Below are 16,091 nucleotides of genomic sequence, written 5' to 3'. Positions count from 1 at the left end.
AGGCTGGATTGTGCTTTGGCTGAATATGGGCATTGTCTAACAAAAACTCCTCAATCTGCAAAAACTCTCAATATGTAACCATACTGAGATGACTGGAACCACACAGGAACAACCAGGACCATGCTGAGGAGAACTGGGACCACACTGCAGGTAACTGGCAGTGAGTGAGACCATGCTGGGAGGGACTGGGATCATATGGGGAGTGACTGGGACTATACCAGGGACAACTGAGTTCAATTGGGACCATACTGGGAGTGTCTGTAACCATAGGGGAGTGATGGAAGCACACTGGGAACAGCTGGGCCCATGCTAGGACCAACTGGGATGACTCTGAGAGGGACTGGAATGATGGAGGGATTGACTGGGAGCAACTGGAATGATGCTGAAAGCAACTGGGAAGAAGTGGGAGTGACTGAGAACAAGCTGGAAGCAACTGGGATAAACTAGGAGAGACAGGGAGACACTAGGATCATACTGGAGGCTACTGGGGTCATGCTGGCATTGACAGGGAGCAACTGGGATAACACTGGGGGCACTGAAATCGTACTGGGAGTGTCTGAGAGCAACTGGAATTAGACTGCAAGTGACTGGGATCATACTGGGAGTGGCTACAATCATACTGGGATCAGAGTGGGTGTGATTGGACCCTGACTGGGGGTTACTGGGAGTTACCAGGCCCATGCTGGGAGCCAACAGGGGACATAATTAGAGGAACTGGGAGCAACTGGGATAAAACAGGGGGCAAGTGAACCACCCTAAGGTAACTGGGAGTGCCTGGCAATGACTATGAGAATGTTCAGGGCAACTGGGATATACTGGGAGTGTCTGAGCCCATATGGGTGGTGACTGGGACCGGACTAGGAGCCACTGGGAATGTGCTGGGGGAACTGGAAACACGCTGGGGGCAAGTGGGAAGGACTAGGGACCTGGTGGGAGAGACTGGGATCATACTGGGAGTGCCTAGGACTATGCTAGGGACAACTGGGAGAACTGGGAACACACTAGATGAAATTGGGAAGAACTGGGACTGTGCTGGGATCAAATTGCATCATCATAGGGAATGACTGGGAGGGACTGGGCTCATACTGGGAGCAGCCACTGCTGGCCCTGGGACCCTCCAAAAACACCTCCTGGGGAACCCGGATGTCCCCCCGAGGGCCATCTGTGGCTCGGCTTTGGAGCCCTGCCAGCTCCAAACTTCCCCTGAAAAAAATCCCAAACCCAGGCACCCCCCAGCAGGTTTGGGCCGAGCTCCCCCTTCCCCGGGCACCTGCAGGATGGGGGGTGATGCTCCCAGGGCTGCGGCGACTCCAGGGTTCCCTCTCCCCTTCTCCAGCTGCTTCTGCTGCCGCTCAGCCTCTTCCTCCTCCTCCTCCCCTGTTCCCGAAGGTCGAACCGTGAGGGGAAAGGGGACAGGGAAAGGGTGGAACCATGAGGGGAAAAGGGGCAGGGAAAGGGCGGAACCGTGAGGAGAAAGGGGACAGGGAAAGGGTGGAACCATGAGGGGAAAGGGGGCAGGGAAAGGGCGGGAACCCTGAGGGAAAAGGGGCAGGCTCAGGCCAAGGGCGGCAACTGTGAGGGGGCACTCTGGGCGGCGGCGCTCTGCAAACAGAACTGCAACGGACTGAACATGAACGGGAGAGAAAGCAGTAAGTCTGAGAGTTTTATTTGCTATCAAATACATCCCACACACCCTGCCCCACACAATCCCCGTCCAATCGCTCCTACGCTCCCATCCCATCCTATCGCTCCCAAATTGGGATCCCATTTCTCCCATCTCCTTCCAACCCCATCTCACCCTGGTACCTGTGGAATGGAGTGAGTTTGGCATAGGATTGAGATTTTGAGGTGGGAACAAGCAATTTGAGGTAGGATTGAGCCCTTTTGTGTTAAGATTGACCTGTTTTCAGTATGATTTGAGTGGTTTTGAGGTGAAAGATTGATCCCTCTTCACTTTTGTACTGCAAAGAGATGGAAAAGACAAGAAAAATTAAGGCCAAACCAAAAGAATAAGAAGCCAGGTGTGTTCCCAACATGGATCACAGGGAAAGTGGGTCACCAGGGCTGTGCCCCAAGTGCCTCCTCCAGTGGGGGATGGAGCTGGAGCAGAGCATGAAGCTCTTCCTGCACTCAGGGCACTAGCAGGGCTTCCCTTATCGGTGGCTGTATTGGTGTCGGGTCAAATGAGAGCTCTGTGAGAAGCTCTTCCCACATTCTCTACACTTGTAGGGTCTCTCCCCTGTGTGGATGCGCCGGTGGGTGATGAGTTGGCAGTTGTACTTAAATCCCTTCCCACACTCAGGGCAGAAGAGGGCCCTCTCCTCTGCGTGACTCAGATTGTGCAGGAGGAGATGGGAGTTGAACCGAAATCTATTCCCACACTCGGAACACTCGTAAGGCCTCTCCCTAGTGTGGATCTTTTGGTGCCTGATCAGGGTGTCATGGTCCCTAAAGCTCTTCCCACATTCCCCATACTCGTAGGGTCGTTCCCCAGTGTGGATCCTCTGGTGCTTGATCAGGTCAGAGCTCCCGCTGAAGCTCTTCCCACACTCCCCACACTCATGGGGCTGTTCCCCAGTGTGGGTTCTCTGGTGGCTGATCAGGCTGGAGCTCTGCCTGAAGCTCTGTCCACACTCCCTACACTCGTAGGGCCTCTCCCCAGTGTGGGTCCTCTGGTGGCTGGTCAGGTGGGAGCTCCGGCTGAAGCTCATCCCACACTCCCCACACTCGAACGGCCGTTCCCCAGTGTGGGTCCTCTGGTGCTCGATGAGCTTATAGTTCCACCTGAAGCTCTTCCCACACTCCACACATGTGTGGGGCTTCTCCCCATCATGGAGCTGTTCATGGAGCACCAGCTCAGAGCTCTGGCTTGATCTCTGGCCGCCTTCCCAGCCCAGGCTGGCTCTTTCCTCCTCAGATCCCTGCCAGCTGCATTTGCAGCCCCTCCTCGTGCGGTATCTCCGGCGCTTTTCCTCCCCGTTGGCTTCCTGCGCCATGGAGCCGCTCAAAATGGCTTCTTCCACCAGGTTCTGCTGCGGGCATTTGTTCCCCCTGCTCTCCATGCTCAGCTCCTGCTCTGGGGAAGGAAGGACAAGGACAGGATGGGATTTGCGTCTGTGCCACAGGCAAGGGCAAGGAGATTCCCCGCAGGGCTGAGCTGCAGCCAGGGCCATACTGGGCTGGGCTACGGAGCAGCACAGAGGGGAAAGGGGCACTGACTTCCTCCTCACCTGCTTCAGTGTCCCAGGGCATCTTCCTCACAGACTCCCAGGGGTTGGCAATGGGAAATCCTGGTTTGGGGAAAACAAGGGATGAGCATATTGAGTTTGAAGGTCCCTCTGCCCAAGTCCATCTCTACCAGTCACCGGCCATCTGTACTTCACAAAAACCTTCCAAACACCCAGATTCAGCCCTGGAAAAGCCTCCCAGGAGTTCCCTGTCCCTGGTCCCTCCCCTTGGGTGTTCAAGGGTTCCCCCCTGTCCCAGCTGCAGGGGGTCACACTTAGATTGGGGGTCCCCCTTCTCCTCGGTGCCCGCCCTGCCAAGGCTGCTGGCAGTCCCAGCGATCCCAAAAGCTCCCCCCTCTTCGCTCTCCCCATTTCGGGATGCCGGGGCTGTTTGGGCTCCCGGGCTCCCTTCTCCCCTCATTCTCTGCTCGGGGCTGCAGCGGCTCCAAGGAGTCCCCCTGCCCCTCTCCAGGCTCTTGAGGCTCCCGCCCATGGCGGCGCTCCCCCCTCTCTGGGCTCCCCACTTTGGGCTCCTGCGGCACACAGGGCTCTGCTCCTCCAGGCTGCCTCTGCCGGCAGCCGCCACCGGCACCCCCTGATGTCCCCCCGAGGGGCCTTTTCCGCTCAGCCTTGGACTGCTTCATTCTCCAAACATCCCCCAAAAAACCCAACTGGGAGTACCGGGAGTGTCTGGGAACATGCTGGAGGGAACTGGGCTATACTGGGACATACTGGGAGGGTGTAATGGGAGGGACTGGAACAAATGAGGGTGAAAGAGAGCAACTGGAACCATGTGGAGCACAACTGGCTCTTACTGGCAGGGACTGGGAGCACAGTGGGGCCATCTTTGGATCATACTGGAAGGGACTGGACTAATATAAGAAAACCCTCAAAAACTCCAGAGATACACCAAAAATCCCAGTGGAACTCACCAAAATTTTATAAAACTCCCAAAAATTTCAATAAATTCCCCCCCCAAAACCCCCACAACCCCAACAAAACACCCCAAATCCAAAACCCCCCAAATCAACAAAACCCCCCAAAATCACATAAGCATCTCTAAACCCAATAATTCTCCCAAAAACCCCCAATAATTCCCCCCAAATTCCTAACAAAATCCCCCAAAGCCCAAAAAAGCCACCCTGAAATTCTCAAACAGCCTCGCAAAACCCCAAAATCCCCACAAATCCCCCCAGAACCTGCCAGACTCAGTGGGGCTGTCCTGGATCAGGGGGCACCGGCCGGTGGAACAGCAGCCACTTCAGGGGGCCCTCAGAGCTTTTTGGGGAGGGGGCACCATGGGAGACCCTCCAAAAACGGGGGGGGGGGGGGGGGGAGGAACCCCTGCTGTGCCCCCTCTCCCTGAAACCCCCAGACCTTGGTTCAGGGTGGGCCTGGGACCCCCCGGGACCCCCAATTCTCCCCCGAGACCTCTCCAGGAACCCCAAACCCCCCAGAGTCCCCCAGGGTTGGCCTAGAATCACCCTGGACCCCCAAACCCTCCCCAAGACCCCCAAAACTCCCCAGGACTCTCAGACCCCCCCATTTCCCTCCAAAATTCACCCCAGAGCTACCTGAAACCCCCCTGTGAAAAATGCATGTATTTTATGATTGGCTTTTTGCAAATATTAAAATGAATATTATATGTGTTGTGTTAGAAAGAAATGCTGTATTAATTCTCTTAAGTACTGTGTTAAATATAGTTTTAGGTTATAAAAATTGTTAAAACAGAAACTATGCTATGTAAGATGCTTTGTTTAACAGAAAGGGCTTGCAGCGAGATAGCAGCCACAGGACACCTAAATCTTTCAGAGAAAGGGAATTTATTGCCTTCTTATCAGAAGAAATGAACTTCTTCCCACCTTGGAGGCGCTGTTAGGATTAGAAGGAAGAAGCTGACACTGACCAGACAGAATCCTGTGTTTGAATGGAATTTATGCATCATGTATGAAGTGTATGAATATGCAACGGGCTATTGTTCTTAATGGTTAGTCCTTTGTTAGCAGGGGTCTTTTTTGGGCTCGTGATGCCCAGAAAAAGGTACCCGGACGTCCATAATTCTTTGTTTTTATTATCTCGTATTGTCCTAATTCAATTTGTCCAAATTGCTATTACTCTAATTGTGTTACTATTTTTATAACCATATTTTTTACTTTTAAATTTTGAAAACAACCGATTGGCGTTCTTCACAATTTGGTAGCAGAGGATAGTTGCTAACACCTCGCTGCCTGTGCTTTAGGAGAGTCAGAGTGGGGAAGGCACGCCCTGCCCTATTTGGCAGCCTCGCTTTGTTTCCCCTGAAGTGACCGACAGACGCAGGTTACGATCTGTGGACAAAAGGAGGCAATATAACAGAGAGAAGGAAAAAAAAGGCTCCCTACAACTGCGGTAATTGGTCCCCTAAGTGTAGTAGTGCGCACGAAGAACCCGGGAAGGAAAAAGGATTGGTAAGTATTTCTCGGGCGGGGGGCAGGTACAGGGAGGGGATGAATGTGTGTGAATGAGAGGCAGGCTGGTTGTCCCAGACCTGCCAAGTGAGTGAGGAGTCTCCCATGCTGCGTTTTCCTCTTTTCGCGAGAAAAACGGCCAGTAAAGAGACAAAGCGAGTGATAAGAGAGTGAAAGAACCCCTCGGGGTGACTGGGACTGGGTCTCAGGGAGGGGTTGGACCCCTCGGAGGTAGGCAGCAAGGTTTCCTCACCCAATCCACTAGGAAACGGGACAGGAGGGGCCCCTAAAACCTGCTGGGTTGAGGGATTTATATTCTAAGAGCATCCAAGAGCAGGGTTGAGCAGAATTCTGTCGGAGTGAGGATATGCCCAAGAACACTCACGGTGGGACAACACAACTAGATTGAGGGATTAAAATTTTACCCAACAGCATCCGGGGTTGGACAACACAGCTAGACTGAGGGAAAAATTTTTGCCCAACAAGATCCAGGGTTGAACAACACAGCCAGATTGAGGGATAAAAAATGCCCAAGAACATCCAGGGTTGGACAACACAGCAAAACAAATTAAATGCCCAAGAGCATCTGTAGTTGTACCACACCGCTGGGTTGAGGGACAGAAAATGCCCAAGAGCATCTGGGGTTGAACAACACAGCTGAATTTAGGGAAAAATACCCAAGAGCATCTGGGGTTGGACAACATGGCAGGACTGAGGGAAAACTACCCGAGAGCATCTGTGGTTGGACAACATGGCAGGATTGAGGGAAAAATTGCCCAAGAGCATTTTGGCTTGGATAACACAGCTGGGTTGAGGGATATCCAATAGCACCGAGACTGGCCAGTAACACCTAAACTTGTAATAGGTGATGTGAAAGTAAAAGGTACCTTATTGTTGTTTTGTGGTGTGTGTGAGTGAGACCCACACAAAGTCAGCCTCAACTTCCCAGGCAGGTGGGAAGGGGGAGGCAGTGGAAAGAGGAGTGAGTGACCTGCACACCAGGCTGTAGCTCCCGGGTAGGTGGGGGCTTCTGGGCCGAAGAGGAGTGAGTGACCTGCGAACCAAGCTGGCGTTCCCTGGGTGTGTGAGGGGGCCGTAGCTGAAGAGTGTGAAGGACATGCAGACAGCCTCACAGGGGAACGGACGCCAGAGGCAGCAGAGTCAGGCCCTTCTCGGGGGCCTGGTGACACTGAGACCTGGAGGTCAACCCCAGAGCGAAAGAGGGGGCCACAAGGACCTGTGATTTTCTAGCAATAAGGATCCACTTTCTGTCTTGAGAGTGTGAAGGAATATGTGAAAGTGAATGAGAAATAAAAGTGAGTGAATGTAGATGAATGAAAGTATAGGTAATGTCGATTGTGCATTTTAAGCCTTACCATATCTCCTTGGAGGGAGGTGGATTGTATTGACAAGCAGTGTGAGAAAAAGGGGTTTTTTTGGGTGTAAGTAGTTGAAAGAAAAGTGGTATTTAAGTTGTTAGTAAAAAGTGAAAAACGGAAGCAGGGGACGAATAGATAGAAAATTGAAAAATGAGACGGAAATACAGTAAGGTGGATACAGGAAAAGAAAAGCAGAAAAAATTACCAACAGAAATACCCCAAGACAGCCCTTTGGGAGTTATGTTAACAAACAGAAATACAACTCCTTGCAAAATACAGGGTATGCAGAAGTTGATGAGAAAAAACATGCAAACTTGTGAATTATATACTTAAAAAGAGCATTAGAAAATTTAACACAAAAGAAAGGAGTTATATATTGATTCAAGGGATGCCTTTAGAGTAGCACATGCCTCAAGAAAAATTTAAAAAGGGAGATTACTTAATTAAAGATGAAAAAGATTAGTACATGAGAAACTTATTTTCGAGGTTTTAGAGGCATTAAAATTACCTAAGAGAGATAGCAATAGTACATATTAAAGGACACAAAAAGGTAAAGACCCAGAAATAAGAAGAAATAATTGGCAGATCAAGAAGCTAAAGATGCAGCAGAAAATAGAGCTGAAAGAGCTAATATTAACTCCAAATGAAGAAAAATTGGAAATTCCAAAGTTTAGAGAAGCAAAAAAAAAAATTAAAAAATTAAAATTAAAACAAGATAGGTGGCGAACAAGATAAATCGGGGAAATAGAAACATCTTGATGGAAGACAATTAGATAATAAAACACTTACTAGGGAATAGCAGAGGACATGTATCAAAAAGCCCGGTGGGATACTCAGGCTTTGTGTGATCATTTTTTTAAGGCACTATGGGTGCACTGAGACTTTTAGAGTAGAAAAACAAGTACCTGAAATATGTATAATTTGCCAAAAGATAAATAAAAGGGTGATGAGAAAAACAATATGAGAAGGTCGTGAGTTAGCTCGTCGACCATTTCAAAGTATCCAAGCAGAAGTTTAGATTTGTTAAGCTCTGGATTTATTTGTAAAAACAGTTTAATCCAGAAGAAAAATAGTATACCACATGCTGGGGAGGGGGGAGGCTGTAGGAAAATAACATTTTTGAAAGGCAATAAAAGCAAAACGGGGAAAGTACAAAGCTGAGAACAAAATTACCTCATCCATTGCCGTTCGTTCCCCCACTCGTTCGCAGCTGCACCCCCCCAGCCCCTGCGCCGGCTCCGGCACAGTCCGTGTGTCCCAGTCCGTGTGTCCCAGTCCGGCCGCCTGGCCCGCGGCCGCTCCGCAGTTCGTGCAGGGGGTGGGGATCTGTCCTGCCGTGTGCACCGTGGTTACCGCGCTCACCGCACCGAAGGAGGGTCCCGTCTGTCCCATCCCCGGCTGCCCTGACTCTGTCGGCTCCCGCCGCTGCAGCCGCGGTCAGTCGGCTGCTCTGCCTCTGCCCGACCAGCCACCGTGAGCCATGCGGGAGCTATCCACGCTCCAGCTCGGTCTGCACCGGAACAGCCCCTCGGGCGATCCCGGCTGCACACCCCGCCTTTGGAGCACCGAGACTCTGAGTCACGCCGAGTCGCCCTGTCCTGCCCCGAGCTCCGTTCCCTTGGTAACCACAGCTCCGGCTGCTCAGAGAAACTCTAAAGGAATCACCTTATCGAAACACTAAAAGTTCAGTTAGAAGAAAGCCCTCTCCTGATTCTTCCTAAATATACAGGAGAAAGGCTATAGAAGATAAAAATACAGAAAGAATGGGATAAAGGGATTGGTCTATTTCCATTAAGAGAGGTTCTCATAGGAGGGGACGGATCAGAGTTTGTAAATGCTCCTTTGACTTCGTCTGAAGTCTGAAATTTTAAGAAATAAATAAAAGAGATATTTGGAGAATCCCATAGACATAGCTGAACAATTAGACCAATTTTTAGGTCCAAACATTTATACTTGAGAAGAGATGTGGTTGGTAATTAAAATAATATTTTTCTCAAGAAAAATGCAATTAATCAGAGCAACTGAAATAAAAGCTTAAGAAAAAGATAATCCGCAAGGACCCCCAGAGAAGACAAAATGCCAACTGTGCCTCCTGAGTGGGGTTAAAATAATGAGGAGGGTAGTAAATACATGAATAGTTATCGTAATTACATAACCAAGAGCATGAATGAGACAGCATATCAAAGGCGAAATGTGAAAACAAAAGGTTTTTGAGGGACAGCTTTTAGAGGGGAAAGAAGAAACTCCAACTAAATAGATAAACAAACTGGAGAGAAAAAGGGAAATGGTCCTAAGTAAGCAGAAGATCTGAAAATCTTTAAAGAAATGGGCACATAAAAAAAAAAAAAAAGTCATAGGCTCTAATTTTTTGGGGGGGACAAATACCATCTGGAGCCTGTGATAACTTTAAAAGTGGGTCCCCGAGAAGAAGAATTAGAATTTGTAATAGACACAGGGGGAGAGAGAACCTGCCTGTTAAACGTTCCAAAAGGTTATAGTGTGAGCAAATATATAGTGAAAGTAACAGGGGCAAAAAGAGAAAGTTTTACATTTCTAGTCATTAAAGATGTGGTAATTGAGGGAAGAAACTAAAATTTAGATGGGAGATGTGTTATTGGTCCCAGGGGCAGGTAGCAATTTATTGGGAAGAGTCTTACAAGTGCAATTAAGAATAAGAGATATCAGAAAATAGGAAAATGATAGCTAGAGTTTTGAAATTACGCCAAGAGGATGAAGGGAAAAAAAATCAACAAAAAAGTTTAGGCTGGAGAAGGAAATAGGGGAGGATTAAATATCGACCCCATAAAGGTTACAGTTGAGAGAGAAGAAAGAGAGAAGTTGAAGTAGAGAGGTAGTTAGGAAAATCTGAGATGTTAGAATGTGAAGTGATGACATCTTGGTGCTAGAAGAGAGCAGAAGTGTGAATGAAGGTTTTTTGCATGAAAGGCAGGGAAGTGTCTTAACACATGGTTGTTAGGAGGTTATTCAATGCCACACTGGGGTCCAGAAAGGCCTTAGCAGAACAGGCCCTGCTTGAAGGGAAAAGAGGGTAGGTTGACGAGAAAGAAAAAGAATGTCAGGAGCACCTGGGCACACCAAGTTTGGGGTTGTCAAGGTTGGGAGGTGTCTGAGCGCTCCCTACGAGCGACGGGGTCTCGGGGGCTGCGGCAGGGACCGATCCATGGAGGTGCCCCGGGCGGTGCTGCAGCAGAGGACACAGGTTTGCGGCCAGGAGCGGGCTGGCTCCGGGGCGGAACTGCCGGGGGGGCTCCCAGACTGTCGGGGTCCCGAGCCCAGGATGGCAGCGTGGGCCCGGTAAGGGGGCCGAAAGAGAGAGAGAGAGAGAGAGAGGGCAAAAGAGACCCAAGGCAGATCCCCAGGGTCCCCATGCCCGTGGCTGCTCTCCCCTGCTCCGGCCCTGCAGCCAAGGGGCAGCACCGGGGGAAGGGCAAAGAACAGCACTGATAGCAAGGCCGTGAAGAGATGGGGAGGGGGGACTAGCACTAAAAGATAAAAATCAAAGCAAAGATTGATGACTCTCCAAACCTCACAAAGCGGTTTGTTTTTCTTAAGCAAGAAGTTTTTTGTTTTTTTTCTTTTGTGTGTTTTGTTTGCTGTTAACGAGAAGGTTTTTTTTTCCTGAAGAAGAAGAGGCTGCTGTAGAGAAAGCTTTTAGCTAAACCCAGAAAGTTTGGAAGAAAAGCAAATGGTAAAAGTTAATGCAGTATTATCTTTCTTTTATTACTATGCTATTAAGAAGTCCTTTCCAGGTACTACTGAAGAAACAATCAGAATCACGGAAAGAGGGTGGATTCATGCCAGCAGAATCAAAGGACTTGTGAAGAAACCTGAGGAATGGACTATCACATTTAAACCGACTGATACCGAACTGACTTTCCAATGGGGACTGAGTGGTAATTGTTTAGAAAAACTCAAATGATCTAAGAAATGTACAAAGAATAACACTGAATTAAGAAATAAGATAACACTTATATCACTGGTTTTGAGCACTGCCTGAATAAAACATCTCCTTTGGGGAGGAATACTTCAGATAGAAGGATCAAGACTGGTTTTGTATTCTGACCTTAGCCTGGGAATCGTACAGGGGAGAAGGGGAATTACCATTTCCATCAGTAAACTTTATTTGGTTCATTCCAATACTGGATATGCTAGCTGGATTATAAGTGCTGGAATTGTGAGAGTAATGAGTATTGTGGTTCACAAAATTTATGCTCTTATTGCCAAAAGTGTTAAAGTAATAACTTGTTTTTGTGGATGGGAATCATTAGTGCTTGTTGAATGAAAGATACCTGAGGAACAGTAGGAGACCACAGTTAAAGGGTGTCAAAAACAATTTGCCTGGAAATTAGTTAGGAGAAAGTGACAAGGAAATAGAGGGCAAGACCAGATTGGCCTCTATATTTTGCCACCAAGAAGATCAAATACACCTGCTGTGGGTTGCAGCCTCACAGGCATGGGAGGTGGGAGTATAAGCCGTACTGGATCTCTGTTATTCCTGTTTCTGGCACTCATTTGTTGTCTTTTCCTTTTCGGGATACCAGCAAGATTGTGTCAAAAATGCTACAGAAAGTATCACATGGAAAGAAACCAAAGTTCCTCTTTTATTACACACACCCATGTCAACAGCCACTGTTATAACCCATCCAAATTAAGAACCTGTAGGCAAAAGGGAGTAAATTATTGGACTACAAGAAACTTAGGAAAAAGTGGTAATAGATTTGGAATTGAATGTCCAAAAGTAGAGAGATGGATTTGTTTTAAATTTAATCTTGAAGATACGGTTCAAGATTTAGTAAAAAAATAAATAATAAACGAAAAGGTAAAACCAGCACAGCAATCTAACTCTATATTGACTCCAAATCATCTGTTGAATCGTATTACAAGACGCCAAGCAGTTACAGAAATGGTAGCAAATAAGGCTGCCCAAGCATTAGAGTTAATATCAAGTCAGCTAAGTCAAACAAAAACTGTAGGGTATCAGAATAGGTTGGCTTTGGACTATTTATTGGCCGAAGAAGGAGGTGTTTGTGGAAAGTTCAATATATCAGATTGTTGAAAATTGATGACCACGGAAAAATCATTCTAGAAAAAGCAAAGGAAATCAAAGAAGAAAAATATATATATACATAAAATAACCCAGGTACCAGTCCAAAAATGAGAAAACAATGTTAAAACCTAGCTGGTGAGGTAATGTATTAGAAGAAATGAAGATCTTTCATTTTATGTGTTACAACTGTTTACATATATATTTTTTCCTTTTGTAATCCCCTGTTTTATTTTGCCAGCATAGTCCAGAAGATGCAAGTAGATAAGAAATATTGCTCAAGCCAAATGATTTACAAAGAATAAGAGTGGGGATTGTGAAAAATGCCTGTATTTTACGATTGGCTTTTTGCAAATATTAAAATGAATATTATATGTGTTGTGTTAGAAAGTAATGCTGTATTAATTTTCTTAAGTACTGTGTTGCTGTGGTGTGTTCTTAAGTTTGTTAGTTTGCTCCCCCCATTTTCTGTATTAAATGGTTTCTTCCTTTCCCAGGACCCTATCAGTTAGGTTGCCATGGAAATGAAACTGCTCCTCCCCTGGTTTCTCTTATAAAGTGAAAGTGCCTCCTCCTTGAGCTCAGTCAATCACCCCTTTTCTCCTCCCAGGTTTCGAGAATTTTCTTTTCTCTGGGAGGTATGGTTGGCTGTAGCCCCGGAGCCCCTCCTATGATTTATAACAGTTGGTTACTTTAGTATATCAGTTATGTTTCGTACCTCCAAATATGTATTTCTATTGGATAGCCGGGTTTCCCTGCCTTCTTCCCCCCTTTTCCCTTAAAACCCTCTCCTGCCCCTTGTTCGGGGCCATTTGCTGGGTGTTTCCCCTCCTTGTTGGTTCTTCTGTAATAAACCGACAGTTTACCCCCAGCAAGTGGTCGCCTCCTAATTCGTCTCTCACCGCGCTGCTCCGAGCTATCCCCCAGCTCAGCCCGAGGCCAAGATGCCGAGGGGGGCTGCTTTCTGATGCGCAGGGGCCCTGGCCTTCGCCCCTCACCAGATAGCCGGATTCCAGGGCTGTGGACGCCCCCGCTGTATTTAACTGTGTTAAATATAGTTTTAGGCTATAAAAAATGTTAAAACAGAAACGATGCTATGTAAGATGCTTTGTTTAACAGAAAGGGCTTGCAGCGAGATAGCAGCCACAGGACACCTAAATCTTTCAGAGAAAGGGAATTTATTGCCTTCTTATCAGAAGAAATTAATTTCTTCCCACCTTGGAGGCGCTGTTAGGATTAGAAGGAAGAAGTTGACAATGACCAGACAGAATCCTGTGTTTGAATGGAATTTATGCATCATGTATGAAGTGTATGAATATGCAACGGGCTACGGTTCCTAATGGTTAATCCTTTCTTAGCAGGGGTCCTTTTTCGGGCTCATCATGCCCAGAAAAGGTACCCAGACGTCTGTAATTCTTTGTTTTTATTATCTCATATTGTCTTAATTCAATTTGTTCAAATTGTTATTGCTCTAATTGTGTTACTATTTTTATAACCATCGTATTACTACTAAACTTTTAAATTTTTAAAAACAAGTGATTGGCGTTTTTCACACACACATAACTATAAATCTACAAAACTTCTCTTAACATATATTTAATATTCACTCTTTAATTGTGAGAGACAACCATCCATCTCATTATTCATCTACAGCATCATTTTCTAATGTTGTTGACTTTCTCAGCTTCTTTGTCAGTTAATCACAGTTAATACTTGTGATTTTATAACAGAATGTTCTTGTATGGGATTTTGCAAGATTCTGTCATCAGATTTCTGTTTTGTTCTTGGATTTCTTAGTGCTGGGTCAGAACTGAATGCAGCATTTTGGGAGGGAAGCTTTCAGCTTCACTGGGGCCAGGACCCATGGGGCTCTGAGGGGTTCCTGGTGTGAGAATCCCCAGTCACTTGTGTTAAAATTTTAAAAGTTCAATAGTAAAAAAATGGTTATAAAATAGTAATAAAAATTAGAGCAATAAGAATTTGGACAGAGTTAAGACAATAAAGACAATAAAAAGCAAAGAATTACTGACATTTGGATGCTTTCCTCTTGAAAGCATGGCATGCTAACAAAGCATTAACCCTTAAAAGCAACAGCCTGTTGCATATTAAAATATCTCATACATGATGCAAACATTCCTTTCAAACTAAGGATTTTTCTGTTTATTGTCAACTTCTCCCCCTTCATTTGTAAATCACGGTTTGGCTCCACGGAGTCTGAAAGGAGGTAGAAAAGCCTGGTTCTTCCTGATAAGGAGGCAATAATTCTTCTCTCTGGGATTTTGGGTGTCTTGTTGCTGTTATTTCTGTGCAAAGAATTTCTTTATTATCTTATCCATTCTTTGAGCCAGTTAAAAGTATCTTACATGGCATGGTTTCTATTTTAATATTATGTTGTAGCCTAAAACTATATTTACCACACTACTTAAAAAATACAGTACTACTAATTAATACAATATAACATGTATATTATTCCTTCTAAAAAAGTGAACAGCCAATCATGTAATATGTATTTTTCAGGCACGGAGCTATTCTTGTTGCTATTACTTTTAATATTTTTTTTTAAATTAAAATAATTTATTTTTAAATAATTAGCAGCAACCCTTCCATGCCTGTTCACAGCCAGGTCCAGGGTGAAAGGAGGTGGAAGTTGGTGCAAAGCATCTGTAACAGGATCCAGTGGACAAGTCTCATGTCACAGACAGTGAGGTAGGGCCCAGGTGGCCACTGAGACAAAGGGCTGGGGCTGAAGGGGATGGGCAGAGTTGTCCATCCCATGTTGAGGAGCTGTTTTTCCACTGGGCATGGTCTCCTTAGCATACCCTGGATCAGTGCCAGTTGCACAGTGCTGTTATCACCTCTTCAGAGTGGGCTCTGCAGCCTTCATCTCCAGCCCTCAACCCTCTCTAATGAGCTGTACAACGGCTGAAGACTTGACAAAGGGGAAGGTTGTAAGAGCCTAAATGAGAGATGTGGGACTCCAGGTGGCTCTCCAAAATGCAGTTTATTGTATACAAACTGCAGTTTATTCCATCCCAGAGGTTCCAGCAGTCCAAGGTCGTGGGTGACAGAGCCTGTGCCTACAGCTGTCAGCTCCAGCTGCACACAAGACTGGACACCCTTTAATTTTGGTTACAATGTATTATATACTTTTCTTTGCTGAGCATAAAGATTTCTTTCACTAACTGGAGAGCTTAATTGGATAATCCTTAAATGATGAAATACATAACAGACTGAAAGAGCGCTATGAAGCCAAGTGTCATTATTTTATCCTGTGATATGGTGTGAGTATTGAAATTTCAGATTTTAGGGTGCAGGTAAAATTACAGGACTCTCCCAGGGAGCCTGTATTCCTTTATTTGCAGTATATGAATAATTTAATACTGCACAACCAATCTATACCTTAACTTTTACCTATAGCCTAACTACTATGTCGTATCATATGATATTATAACTACTATATCAATAATATCATATCATATCATACCATATCATATATCATATCATAATGATACCTATATCATGACTATTATAATTACCATATTCATGGTACTATTCTCCAGTCACTAAAAGTTAGTACTTTACAGGTAAAGCTAGAAGTTGTTTTTCAGTTTCCTTGCAATGGAAAATTCTGAGACCTTTTTTCTACTTGCCTCATGTCTTGTTTGCCTGTGGTATCCTTCTGCTCGGTAAAAACATCTTCTTGTTTGAGGTGGGTTTATCCTTTGCTCTAAGCCATAAGAACCCCTTCTAACTAACACACCCTTTGCCTCCTTGGTTATCCAGTGAGACTGGCTCAGCAATTCTTTTCTTCTCTATCAAAACTTGCTTCCATCTCTATTCCATTCTCAGGTTCTACATTCAGAGATCTTTCTGCCAAGCACACATATCATTGTCAAACTTTCATCCTTCCCAAGAGGGAGCCTGTGGTGTTGTGAGGTTTCCAGGACGAGGTGAGAGAGAAGAATTTCACTCC

General features: G+C 46.1%; 1 protein-coding gene across 1 annotated transcript in view; it reads right to left on the bottom strand.

The window, feature by feature from the left end:
• Positions 1 to 658: 658 nt before the first annotated feature.
• LOC141731342 (uncharacterized) overlaps positions 659 to 16,091 on the bottom strand; it is a 120,217-nt gene continuing 104,784 nt past the window's right edge. The window contains exons 3-5 of the mRNA XM_074555962.1: positions 2,159 to 2,837; positions 920 to 996; positions 659 to 682 (exon numbers count right to left, since the gene is read on the bottom strand). Of these exons, the coding sequence (XP_074412063.1) occupies positions 659 to 682; positions 920 to 996; positions 2,159 to 2,837 (780 nt within the window). The remainder of the gene's footprint in view (positions 683 to 919; positions 997 to 2,158; positions 2,838 to 16,091) is intronic.

Source organism: Zonotrichia albicollis, chromosome 20, assembly GCF_047830755.1.
Source record: "Zonotrichia albicollis isolate bZonAlb1 chromosome 20, bZonAlb1.hap1, whole genome shotgun sequence".
In the NCBI taxonomy this organism is placed as follows: Eukaryota; Metazoa; Chordata; class Aves; order Passeriformes; family Passerellidae; genus Zonotrichia; species Zonotrichia albicollis.
Note: the sequence above shows the minus strand (reverse complement) of the source record. Positions and strands in the feature narration are given on the sequence as shown.